This window comes from Echeneis naucrates, chromosome 5 (assembly GCF_900963305.1).
Source record: "Echeneis naucrates chromosome 5, fEcheNa1.1, whole genome shotgun sequence".
Classification (NCBI taxonomy): domain Eukaryota; kingdom Metazoa; phylum Chordata; class Actinopteri; order Carangiformes; family Echeneidae; genus Echeneis; species Echeneis naucrates.
The window spans coordinates 6,099,612-6,113,209 of record NC_042515.1 but is presented as its reverse complement, the minus strand read 5'-3'; the positions used below and the strand labels follow the sequence as shown (position 1 = coordinate 6,113,209).

The window sequence follows — 13,598 nt, the reverse complement described above, 5'->3', positions numbered from 1 at the left end:
ATATTAGTCAGATCTATGAATAAACTGCAGCTTTTTGATCTGTTGAACTTGATCAAGCTTTGGCCAGCCTGTGTTGAAATTTAAGGGCTTACATACCTTTCTAATATGTTCCCTGACATGCAGGTTTATTAGTTTAAATAGGACATTTGTTGACAATTATCCAAAAAACAAAGGAATCTAATGAGAACGATGCCAGGAATTACTTGCTGCACTTTACTTTCGCTGTTATTAATGCTAATGGAAAGTGACAAATATTTCTTAAGAATGAAAAAAAAAAAAATAAAATCATAATGAGGGCAGAACCCATCTTGAAAAAACCAAATGCTGGAAAGCTTCAAATGTTAGTAGTCTCAGGTGCTTCATTTGACATCCCTCTTTTCTGTTCGTCTAATTATTTCCAGTCTGAGTCAGGGCTGGCTGTCAGGCAAAGTCTAATATGTGCAGCACTTCATCAGCTGTAGCCCAACCGATCCAATTAAATTGTAAAAATAATTTCTTCACTTTTCTATTCCTGCAGTGTTACATCATAGTTTGTTCTTCTAACAATCACTCCATGGTGTATTTTTGAGAGATTTGTCAACGCTCCTGTTGAATATGTGTGACCGTTCAGACATTTTAATCATATTTTCAGCCAATGCTAATATGTGCCACTAGATTTAATAACTAATATGACAAAAGATTTGTGTAATACAAGTCAGTCATACCTACCAAGTAGTTTGGTAATGCACATAATCCCCAAGACCCTTGTTCCCATCAGGCTTGTTATGCTTTGGTTTACTTGTTATGTCCTGAGAATTTAATGTACCATAATTACTCCAACCCTCAAATTAAGTTAGTTGCCAGACTAAATAGTTTTACCTTTGTTCACACGCCACACTTGTCTGCCCACCCATGAGTCTGTTCATGAAAAATAAATGAGGAGTGCTTGTAGCTGCTTTTAAAGCAGTGTCGGTTCAGACTGGGGGGGTCACAGAGGAGTGAATGTAGTCTTTCTCAACACGACAAGGCTAAAGGTTAAAGGATGTTGTATCTACATGTACAACGTTTTCCCCTTTTTTGCTTTGTTGAAATGAAAAGAAAGAAAAGAATTGCCAAAATCAGATCACTGTTGTAATACCCTTACCCTCTCTGTTGCATTAGCAGCCGGTCCTTCATCATTATGGCAGCAAACAGGCGCCATCTCCTGGCAGAAAATAGTCCTTTAAGATTTTCACTGAATAAATTCCTGGGATAAGTGGACTGTTATGTACCAGTGGACTCACAACAACAAATACACACTGGGCAGCACTAGCAGGAAGTGTTTGATTACTTCAAACTTTAAGTACAGTCTTTTTCGGTGTGCATATGATAACTGAAAGTATTTTATCTGCGCTTTCTGAGCTTTTAAGCCATTCAATGTTTTTTTATGATTTATGTAATGATTCTATTTTATTTTCAATTTTTTCTATTTAAATATTATATATTTGCCTTCTTGTAATTTTCTTATGTATCTGTAAAGCACTTTGAATTACTATGGGTACAAATTGTGCTCTGTAAATAAACTTGCCTTGACTTGCCTCTTATTTTCACACATCATGCTTTAGTACGTCATTCTTGTCAAGACTAAATAGCTCAAAATAATCAATTCCATCCATAAATGTGTTAATTAGTCAATTTTTACATGGTCCAAATTTCGTGGCCAGTTCTACCATGTTATTTATCTCACAACTTTCCTTTCACGAAACTGCTGCTCTGACAGTCAGTTATTTCCAAGCAAGTCCCATTAAGACCTTCCGTTTATTTTTTTCTATTTTTCAACCAATCCCTTTTCATTTCATTCAGATGAATAAAATTTAACTAACTTTGGGTGTTGAAATTATTATTGGTTGGAATCCGACTATAGATAAGTATAAAACAGTACAAGTACAAAGAAAATTGCCATTTTTAGTGATAATAGTAGTAGTAGTAGTTTCAAATCTGGGCAGGTTATATTTCTGTTCATTTAAACTGTCATATTGTCAAAGCAGAAATTAGGGCAGTTCATATGTCAACCATGAGATTATACTGAGCCATAAACTGTCAGAGATTATTTTGACTTTTATTTATATGCTACATGTGTTGGCTATCTGCTGTTAGTGTGTTTGGGTGGTTTAGTAGGCAATGTTAAAAACAGCCCAGAGGTTTCTCTGTATTAGTTTTGTGAATGTCTGCAATGCTAGTTGCCTTTTTCGCTGACGGATTGGTGGTGCAGTGGCAGAATTCTCTCTTCCCACGCAAGAGGCCGGGGTTTGATTCCCAGCCAATGCATAGGTTTTCTTTTGTTTCCTCTGGGAATAAGTAAATATATGTATCTACCTGTTATGTTAGGGATAGATGTTGGGATAAATTTACATATTACTTTAACTTGTCAGGTACAAGTAAGCTATTGTTTCTTTAAATATAAACATATCTCACATCTCACGTGATAAAATATGAATATGACAAAATGTATTGGTGGCTTGCTGCTGTTTTAGTTGACATTTCTTCTCTCTGTGTGTCCATTAGTGTGCACCTTCAGTCCGTTTAAAATGTCACTCAGCCTCGGATTTTCAAAATATTACTGACCAATACTTTCACTCATATTACGGAATGAATGGCACAAACTTCACGACTAACTGTTCTCATTTTTTTTTTTTTTTTTTTTTTGAGACAATGTCTTTTTTTTTTATTTATTTATTTACTAAAAGCAAGGAGAGCAGTGCTGTTATTTTGAAAGCACATAACGGCACATCCGTGCTAGCAGCTTGCCGTTTAATTTTATTTATTAATTTTAAAATGTCTGGTGAACAACGGAGGTCAGCGAAAGTAGGTTTTAATTTCGATTAACAAGTCCCAAAAAATAAATAAATAAATAAAAAATAATGCTAATATATGATATTTAAAACGTTATTGTCTTATCGTCGCCCCGCCCCCTCTGGTGATGTCATCATCAAGCTCACCTGTGCACCTGTGCGTCACCTGCAGCAGGTCTGCGGTCTCTGAGCTTCTGCTGAACACTGGGAGGTGTTGTTGCTGTGTTGCCCCAAAATGGAGGAAGCGAGGAAGGTATTTTATCCCGACGTGGACTGCAACTCTGGATCAGCTCAGGTATGACTCTTGTCCACAACACCTTTTTTCTTTTACTCTTTAAATGATACTACTGTCTAAATTGTTCACTTGAGATTAATCTTTTTTTTAATCCGTCTGTAAAACTGTGAAAGAGCTAAAACAGTGTCCTCATATGGACCTTTTTTTTGTTCAACCACCAGCAAGCATGCAGAAACTTTCAAGATGCTTAGTTTAGCATAGTTTAATGCAGCTTTGTGGCAGATTGTTGTCCTGGGTCAGCTACGGCCACACAATTTAAGTGTTTTTCTGCTAAAACTGACGTTTTTCTGACGTGATGGCAGCGACAGGTGCATGAACTTAAATGTTGAGGAGCCGCTGTCAGCCCCTTAAAGTTGAAAGCTCTTCATCCTGGGGTCTAGTTAATCTGTGATTGTGTTGCTGGTGCACGAAAAAAGGAAGGATGCTTTCAAAAAATTTTTATTTATCAGTTTATTGGAGACGGGGTACAGTGAACAAAGTGCGGGACATTGGGGGGAAAAAAAAAAAAAAAAGATTTGCAGACAGCCTGAACAAAACATCCTCAAGAGCTTGCCATTGTTCCTCTGTGGCTTCAGGCTGACACGATGTCTTCTATCCCTCCAAATCTGGAGCTTTTGTCCTTCTCCTTGTCTTATCTCATGCTGCATACAGAATGAGACCAGCCAGTCCATCCAGGAGCTCTGGCACAAACCTATTGTGTTACACTGTTTGTTGATGGTGACTTGAATACATTTTTTTTTTTTTTTTTGCTTCAATTCACTGGACTTGCTAAACAGTTATGGGGATAGTTTCTGACTGATTTTCTGTCTGTTTACCAATTGATGACCAAAACGATTTGTTGCAGCCCTGATTGGAGCTGTATATTTATGAGATGCATACTGCGGATTAAACACTGGGATATTTTTCTCTCCGAAATGCAGAAGAGAACAAGTAAAAGCTCCCACAGAAGTCAACACACAAGTATATTCCAGGTCCCTTAATACTGTACCTGTAGGATGCACTGAAGATTTATTTATTTATTTACTTCCCACTTCTGGTGATACTCATGCCAAGCACCTCATGAAGCTGGCTCACAATTCACTGAGTTAACTATAGACCGGATTCCCTGGGACTGTCTGTTGGAAATTGGAAAACCAGTGAGCTGCTTCTTTTTTTTTTTTTGTTTGTTTGTTTGTTTGTTTGTTTTTTTAAATAGGAGCAAAGCATTCACAGAGTCTGTCTTACATAGTGCTCCAGAAAAAGCGCACAATCAAACCAGGAAGTTGCTGAACCTACATATTTAATTAGATCAACCTACTTCCTGTTTACTCGTTCAAAAACATAATAAAACCTCAAGAAAATGACATTGATGTGCAGTAATTGATTGACCTTCACAGTAAAAGTATTTCATAGTCATTGGCATGCATGTATAAATTAAATGTATATTATATTGGCACCTACCCATCAAAGCTTCACACCAATAATTTTAAGTAGCTAACTTCAATAAATGGCCAGAAAACATCAATTTTATGTTTAAAGTGTTGAAACCAAGGGGAAAAAAAGAGCCTACATGTTTTTTTTTTTTTTTTTATGGTATCACATTATTAAATTTGGGATTTTTTTTTTACCATCCATATGACCACCTGTTCAGTGGGAGGCACACTGATGATGTATGGACAAAATGTAGATTTGATATTAATAAAACTATTTTTAAATGTTAAAATAATGGAGCATCACACTGTGGAGCAAATTCTTTTAAAACACAGTGATCTTCTGTCCAGCAGGTGCTGCTTGTCTTCACTCTGCAAAGAAACACATACTCAAGTTTGTTTCACCAACAAACTGCTCATTTGAAATTTCTGATAAATGCACTTTTATTTGAACGTATTAATGTAAGGGTCATACATTTTGTACATTACCTCTGACATTCAGTGCCATTGAGCACTCGGCTCTCCCCAGCTTGTTCTCAATAATAACTTTGTACTCCCCGTTGTCTCTGGCTCCCACTCGTAGAATGAGCAAAGAGCAGACTCCACAGACGTTGGTGATGTTGTAGTTGGTGTTTGTGTTCAGGCTGATGTTGTTGTAGTACCACGTCACGCGCGGGGCAGGATCACCCTTAACTGCACAGCTCATGTGGCACTCGTAGCCTTGTGGGGCCGTACGCCTCCTCAGGGGAACAGTAAATGATGGAGGGCACTGGAAGTCCAAGCGCTTTGTCTCCGGCATGCTCACTTTGAACTTCACTGAAGCGGAAAGAAAGCAGAGAAGCTTTATAGACATTTGCAGCTGTGGCCTGGGAAGACAACTTTCTCTAAACAGACAAAAATTCAGTCCTGACAAGGTCCAGTCAAACCACAGTTCCTAAGTCAATGCAATCTCTGTTTGAATCTTAATTTCTCTTCTCTCTACTAAAAAGATGTTCTTAGACACTTAACGTGGATATTTCAGTCTTTTCTCTGCTTTGATTTTAACCATTCATTTTGTCCTCTCTTGTGACTCCCACATCTTCCTTAAAGTGTAATATGAAATTTTTAGAGTGTCTTTAAAAAATTGTGGAGCCTTGTCTAGACAAGTAGAATGAGCTGTACACTGTTGAGCAGGATTATTACTTGGTGTTGAGTCTTTGCATGATTGAAAATTTAGATTTCCTCACCTGTGGATCTTCTGGTAGCTCACAAACCATCAAAGTAAAGATAAGACCCATGACCAGTGCTGTGCAGGTGATAATGTAAAAGACTTCACAAACCTTTTTCCTTTTCGGTTCCAAAAACAGGGGACTCTGATGGCGGCGACAGGCCCATGTCGTTTTTAGCAAACACCCTGAAGTAATACTCCCGTCCAGGCAAAATATTGACAACTGTGAACTTATTGTTGAAGAGGTTGTCAGCCACTGTCCTCCATATGCGTTTGAAGGAATCCCGTTTAGATACCATGTAGTGTAACCTGTCATCCCTCTTCTCATCTGGAGAGGGAGACCAGGACAGAGTCACCGTTCCTGGGATGTTCTCATCCAGCTCCACTGGTCCTGGAGGCTTGGGGTCATCTGGAAATATAGATCACTTTAGATTGCAGTATGATTATAGAAAAAAATCTAGAATAATTAATGGCATTTTTTTTTATATTAAAAGGTGTGTTAGCTGATGAAAACGGCATACTTGGAAGAACAGAACAAAATGGCTACTTTGATTAAATTATAATTTTTTTTTTTTTTTTATTAAAACTGAGTTTACCATGTAGCCCACCTCAGTTTCTCTGCAGTATAAATGTACTTCAGTCTTTTGCACAAAGTAAATCCAACTGACACTTACTGGGTTGGTTATCGTTGGATGATGGGAACATTTAATAATGCCGATAAGTGTAATGTTACCGGAGTTTTACCTGTAACTCTGATTTCAACATTGAAGCTCTCCTGTCCTGCCAGGTTCTTGACAGTAATGGTGTAGATGCCGGAGTCGGTCCGCTCAGATGTGGGGATTAACAGCTGTGAGCCTTTATCCGAGTTGGTGATGGTTACATGTTTAAGCAAAGGAATGCCATCTTTTAACCAAGAAATGTCCGGTAGAGGGGAAGCCTGTCAGGTCAAGGGGAATATCTGATTGGTACAGTGTTCTTTAAACACTCAGACAATGGAATATATTCTCAGCTGGGTCTGGTCGGAAAAAAAGCGTCAGGCATAGTACCTCATAATTGATGTTCAGACGGATTGTATTTCCAGATTTCACCACCACAAACGTCTTCATATTGCGATCTTTAAATTTTGGTTTCACTGCGAATGGAAAATTTCCAGCTTGGTTAGAGGGCTTGTTGTGTTGTGTGTTGTGTTCATGCAATTAGCGGATTTTCATTGTTGGGTTTAGAAAATTTATTTTATTTTCATCTTCTGAGTATTTAAATGCTCCCTGCTGCCATATAGATTATGAGAAGTTCATAACATGTGTAAGCACACAATATCCACTCACTGAATATATCCAGAATAACTTTTGGTGTTTGTTCTGATTCATTGTGTTCTGGGTGCACCACCTATCTAATCTGTCTAATACGTCTTACTGGAACCTTCCCATCTTTATTCCACAGCGTCGCTTCACAGACGTGTGTAATACTCCTTTAGTTTATCCAAAAATAAAAATGAAAGTTATGTTGCCTCCATTACAATGTTGTTTTGATGTTGTAAAATGCGTTTACATTTTTCTTGTTGTAAAAAGTTTCACCTGATTGTCAGTGTTTTGCTCAAACTGGGTTTTCGCTGCATAACAGCTATACAGTTTTTGTAGAGGATTTTACATTATTGGAAAATGTAAGCCAAGCTGTGATACAGGTTTTCTTATTTTGTGTGTTTTTGTTATTGTTTCAATACAAAAAGATGCGTAAAGAAGATGTGTTTTAGAAGGAAAACCAAGTATTTGCTGCGATTCACTGCGACCGTTACAGAATATAATTTTAACAGTTAATTTAAACAGTCATTAAACTTTCAAGAAACCATCAAGCACTTAATTTGAATTTTAAATCTTCTTACCAGGAGGGGGCATGGCAATGATGTAATTGTCAAAGCCCTGAGGTTGTCCATCTCCTCCATAATTGGTGGCAATTACTCTCACCCAGTATGTGGCCATTGCCCTCAAACCCAGTACGGTGAAGGAAGTTGGAGTAATTGGGTTGGCATTACAGCGGTTCCACTCAAGGTTTTCTATTGGTCTGATCTCCACGTAATAGCCTTGGGCTTCATCCTCTACCCCTTTCACTTCTTTAGGCTTAGTCCAAGCCAGTGAAAATGTAGTGTAGTTGGAGGATGTTAATTTCAGGTCTGTGACTTTGCCGGGAGGTTCTGAAATTACAGTAAAGTGAATTTCTATGACACCAGGAGCTGCAGACAGCATTAGGAGTTAGCTCAATTTATTTTAAATCATCATGATTAAATGAGAGCAAAAGACAGTGAAATATAAGAAATCAGTGTGATTGGCTTACTCATTGGATCCCTTGCAATTACTGTGTCACAGGAAATACTGGGGTCTCCAGCACCAGACAGGTTAATGGCAGCCACTCTAAATTCATACGCTGCCCCTTCAAAGACGTCTTTGACTGCATACTTTGTAGCTGTGGAAAAGGAACGGTGGTTACCATCTCACTTCGATTCGAAGCAAACAAGCAACTGCAGTCCATTTGTGCGCATTACAGTAGCATGGGGAATAGGGAACTGCAGGCCAGAGTAAACACAGTAGAAATATTATTTTACCTTTTTTTTTTTTTTTTATTATTATTTTTTTTAAACCTTAGTGTTCTGAGAGGACTTTATAGCATTGCTGCAGTGAAAACTTAAGTTTTCAGATAAACTGCTCTACACAGTCAGGTTCTAATGAAGCCTGAGAAACATGTGGAGAAACTTGATGGAAATGCCCCCCATTATGGGCCTGATTGAGTCATTGAATTGTTTGATGGGAGTGGAAATGATACTCGTATGATAAGACCTGCTCTCACCTGATCTCAACCGTGCCGAACATTTTTAGGAGAGTTCACTCGGCAGCTTTTGTCTCATCGAGGCATTTGTGAGGAATTTTCACTTGTTTTAATGCCGCCTGATCTTGTGTCCTCAGAAACGCACCGAAAACTGCTTTCCAAAATATTGAAAGGTGCAGATTGGCTCTAATAACTTATATAATGAACGTCCACAACAGAGATTTGTTTTCAGTTTTACAGTTTAGAGCTGCTAATCTTGTTGCCTAATTAAATATCCTCAATGATAACGCCGGATGTAATATGATGTCCGCACAGGTTTCATATTTAACTGCAGAAAATATTATTCTACATCTGCTCGCAGTTTATTTAAAGCATTAATTATAGTTGCATGCACACAGATAAGCAGTTCAGCATATGCTCTTATTCAAAGCAGCCCCTCCTACTGCATGTTCTTATCATTGCACATTCCTGTAAATTCCCAGAGCGACAAACCTGTAATTGGCCCTCCCTGGTTTACGAGGCTCCAGTAATTGGTGCCTTTCTTGTTCTTTTCCAAATTGTATCCCACTATTTTAGTTCCACCAGCGTCACATGGAGGACTCCAGGACAGATTGATGCAGTCTTTAAAAGCGCTGGTCACTTTTGGAGCTGCGGGGGGTCCCGGATAACCTGCGTTAGGCACATGACATTCGGTCATTGCTTATGTCACTCTGTGTGCGTTACCTCCAATATTAACCGGGCAAAATGCCCGTTCACCTTTATCCACCAAGGAAAGTGAAAGCCAAATTAGGTTAGAAATTAGTTGCAATTTATTTATTTTTTTTTTCACATTAAATTGTGTGTGTGTGTGTGTGTTCTCAGTCGGATGGTAAATATATTGAAACAGCTCAAACTATGCTCGGACTAAAGGCTTACGTAGTACACCAGCAGGTATGTCCTCAGTCTGCAGGTAATCACTGATGCCTTCTGCGTTCTTGGCTCTGATGCGGTAGCAGTATCTCCTTCCAGGATCCACATCTGAATCTTTATATGTTGGGTTGCTGCCAGATATATCACCCAGATCTGACCATTTATTGCGCCCCACTTGCTGGCGTTCTATCATGTAGTTTGAGATTGGACAGCCGCCGTTGTCTTTAGGCGGCTTCCATTTGAACTCAACAGATGTTACAGCGCTTTCCATAATTTCCACAGGCCCCTGTGGTGGTGTTGGTTTGTCTGTTTACCAAATGAGAACAAATGGTTGTGTTGTTGGAACCAAAAAGTATTACCTCTGTGCATTCAGTGCTAAGTTGTATAGTTCCAAACTTCTCAGATGTTTTTGTTATTACTTTGTTTTAAACTACTTACCCAGCACAATGAGTTTGGAAAGTTTCTCTACTGTGCCAAATTCATTTTTGATTTTGACTTTCACTTCCCCGCTGTCCTTCCTTTGGCACTTATTAAGACATAGTTGGCTCTCAGTAGCTGATGTTTCAATTTTGACATTGAGGCCAGGCAAAAGCTTGTCGTCATCCTTGTACCACTGTATAGTCATCGGGGCACCACCTGAGAATGGCAGCTTCCATTCTGCATTTTCATTTGCTTTTATGATGACTGGCTTTGTGAATTTTCCAAGAGCATCGCTGTCAATTTTTGGTGGGTCTTGGTGGAGAGAGAAAATAAGTTTTCATCAAAAACTGAGCCCTTTTTGAACCATTGCAATTGAACCAAATCATATCACTCCAATAAATAAATTTGAATCTGACCTTCAATATTAAGTGTTGCTTGTGATTTACGGCCTTCAGATTCGAAGCAATACTCCGCTGAATCATCTTCTTTGCAGCAATCGATTATCAATCTGTGACAGGCTCCATCTTTGATTATTGTTACTCCTTCTCCATCAGTTAGCTTGTTGGGTAAAAAGATTCAATGTTAATTAAACTGATTTATGAAAGTATCCAGTATATAAAATTTTACATTAAAATAGAATTTAAGTAGTCGTAATTCTGTCTGTCGCTCACCTACCAGCTTCCCATTTTTATACCAGCGTCCCTCAGAGGTGTCGCTGCTTAGCTTGCAAGACAACTCTGCCTTTTCACCAACGTTGGCAACAGTATCTGACAGCCCACTGACGAACTGAACCCCACGCTCTGCAAACAGAGGAAAAGAAGTTGTGAAATCATAAAAACAACTGTGCATTTCATTTGGCTGCATGCCACGTATGCTAAATTCAATTTTACATTAGGGTTTACAAAATATATTGCCTGTGGGAAGAGAAAAAATTATCACATCTATTGCATTGCATGTGTATGGGCTGTTTTCTCTCCCTGTTGGGCCAAAACCATTCTCCATTACTCCCATCAAATGAAATCTTTGGCCTGAAATACAAATTGCCATTTTATTAAGACCCTAAACATTGTTGTTCAATTTCAATTGCCATCAAAATCAACTGTAATTGAAACTACTTGGTTTTTCTGGGGCTAGAAAGGTTTAAATGACTTGGATGAGATATGTTTTTCAATTAAACTACATTGTCTGTATTTGAATGTAATACCGCATCTAATTATGAATAAAATAAAAAAACAAAATGCATTTACTCTGAAGTAGTTGGGTTACAGAATTAAAAGTAATCCAAGCAGTGGCAAAGACAGTTTTAAAGAGCAGAAAACGGTAACACGAATGTCATCTCTGTAATCATTCAGTCTTTACCTAGAACAGTGTCTGGGACCAAAGGGCCATTTCGCACTCGCTTCTTCTTCTTATCTGCATCATCCTCATTATTTCGATCGTCCCCATCTCCCAGGAGATTCTTATTTTTGTCTTTCTGATAACCTTCAACACCCGCAGAGCCGTCCCCAGAGCCGTCCCCAGAGCCGTCCCCGGAGCCGTCCCCGGAGCCGTCACCGGATCTGTCACCGGATCTGTCACCGGATCCATCACAGAAACCGCCACCAGACCCAGTCCTAGACTTGTCTCCAAAACCGCCACCATACCCATCACCAGATTCATGACCAGCTGTGTCCCCAGACCTGTCGTCTCCATCCCCGTGTGCAGCTCGAGCTGCTGCGTCTGCCGCGTCCTTCTCAGCCTGTGCTCGTCTGGCCGCCTCCAGGTCGTCTTTCTCTCTTTGTAGTTTCGCCTGTTGTCCCAGTGCTAGTTTAGCCAAATCATCCTGATCCCCAGTTGTCGCGCCCTTATGGCCTTTGCTTTTATTTGGATCAGCTGAAATAGGGCCAACACAAGGACACAAGAAGAATAAGCTGCTTGAAGCAGTTTTTTGCCTACACGCTTTTGGTCCCAGACCTAATGCTGTATGTCAATAAGAAAAAAGGTCCCACCTTTGACTGTGAGAGAAGCACTGCTGGAAGTGATTCCAGCAATGGCATAATATGCTCCGTTATCTGCGATTTCACAGTCTTTGACTCTTAAGGTGTGAGTAAGTTTGTCCTCAGAGACGGTGATGTCATATTTGTCCCCATGTTCAAGGGAAAAATCCTGTTTTGACCATGTAATCCTGTTGAGGGGTGTTGACAGGACACACACAAAGGTAGCGTCTTGACTTTCAGTCACCTTCACACCCTTTATTTTGGACGTGAACTCCACCGCAGGCACTGAGGGAGGAGAGAGCCCGTTACTCTGACTGACTTCTGATTCATACATTCTGTAAGCTTTGTGTCGTCCTGCTGCTAATTGCTAACACAATCATCAAGTTTTATGACAAGTGCAGTAGTTGCTACGTGCAATGCCTTGCCTTGGAAGTCAGTGGAAAAAACATTTGCATCGTCAACATCAACCTGGTAAAATCCAGCATCTTCTAGCTGAGGGTCTTTGATGCTGAAAACATACTTTGAACCAGTTTTCTTTAGGCTGTGCTTTGAATTTTCCTCATCCCCAAGCGGTACCAATGTCCCATCCTTTTGACAGAGAGAGAGAGAGAGAGAGAGAGAGAGAGAGAGAGTGAGAGAGACACACAGTCACATATGGTATTTGTTTTTTCACTGTTGTTAGTTTGATTATTTTGGGAGACATTTTAACCCACCTTGTATAAACGAATTGCACTGTTTGGATCACAGAGTGTCATGTCGAGGCTGAATTCAGCTCTTCCGTTTGGTTTCACTTCAATTTGTTTGGCATTTTCCACCTTCTCAATGACCTGTAGGAGAGAAACAAGAGAGTTTCTTTGAGTTTCACTGCTGAGGTTGTAACATTTTATAGCGAGCGCGCCTGTATAGATCATTGGATACTTGCTTGTTAATATTCACTGGGATGTGTAGCACCCATGCACAGGATAGAGAATGTCCAATGTTGAAAAAACATTTTGTGTTTTCAAGATTAACACAGTTTTTGTTTTTTTTTTTTGTTTTGTTTTTTCAGACCTGCCGTGGTTTTATCTCTTCTCCTACTACACTTTTTTACAGGACCCTCTGAAATGACTCCTCATTGTGCAGATGGTAAAACGCATAAAGAATTCATGTGCAGTGGTTATAAACCGCCTGCTGTACCTTTGCCTGCTCATCTTCTCTTTCCTTCTTCAGCTGGTTGAGTCTCTTGAGCATCCAACGAAAGTCAGTGACGCCAAATTCCAAGCAAATCTTTTCATAATCTTTCTTTGACGCACTGAGAAGCAGTTCCCAGAGCTTAGGATCGATTTCCCCTTCCTTTTGTGGCGGCAGCTGCTTTTTTCTGGTGACAACAACACTGAAACAGAGGGATGTGTTTTAGGGAATACGCAATTAACACAACCAAACTCTAACTTGAACTTGCTTTTCGTTCAGAAACATACAGGGAGGAAGAGGCACGAAAGTCAGAGGGAACATTCAGATAAGGACTGCTGGTCAGATCTTACTCACGTTTTCTTAAGCATCGACCTGAAATCTTGTGGTCCTGCTGCATTTCCTGAATGAAAGAAGCGATTGAAATTGAAAATATCCAATAATCCTGCTATTATATTTATTCAAACTCTGTCCACAGTCCAGTTTTGTCGAAAATATAAACCCTGAATGTGAAATACATTTTTAATAGGACTTTAATAGGATCATATTTACTGGTTTTCATAGTTAAATCTTAATTCAAGTAAAAAC

General features: G+C 39.3%; 1 protein-coding gene across 1 annotated transcript; it reads right to left on the bottom strand.

Moving 5' to 3' along the window:
• Positions 1-4,780: 4,780 nt before the first annotated feature.
• LOC115043851 (immunoglobulin-like and fibronectin type III domain-containing protein 1) lies at positions 4,781-13,088 on the bottom strand. The gene is made up of 15 exons (XM_029502597.1): positions 13,020-13,088; positions 12,557-12,670; positions 12,269-12,431; positions 11,856-12,128; positions 10,543-10,667; positions 10,284-10,425; positions 9,886-10,179; positions 9,031-9,207; positions 8,050-8,178; positions 7,601-7,909; positions 6,768-6,853; positions 6,466-6,658; positions 5,834-6,130; positions 5,004-5,330; positions 4,781-4,886 (listed from the first exon to the last, which is right to left on the bottom strand). Exons 1-15 carry the CDS (start codon positions 13,071-13,073, stop codon positions 4,882-4,884), a joined length of 2,688 nt encoding a protein of 895 aa, XP_029358457.1. The 5' UTR covers positions 13,074-13,088; the 3' UTR covers positions 4,781-4,881.
• Between the last annotated feature and the right edge of the window lie 510 nt (positions 13,089-13,598).

What these genes read in the sequence shown, in the direction of transcription:
- LOC115043851 (XM_029502597.1), bottom strand. Translation starts at nt 13,073, where the DNA reads ATGCTCAAGAGACTCAACCAGCTGAAGAAGGAAAGAGAAGATGAGCAG. An exon ending in CCAGGGAGGGCCAATTACAG is followed by an intron (nt 8,179 to 9,030) that starts GTTTGTCGCTCT and finishes CCTTTTCCACAG; the next exon opens with CTACAAAGTATGCAGTCAAA. An exon ending in AATTGCAAGGGATCCAATGA is followed by an intron (nt 7,910 to 8,049) that starts GTAAGCCAATCA and finishes CTGTAATTTCAG; the next exon opens with AACCTCCCGGCAAAGTCACA.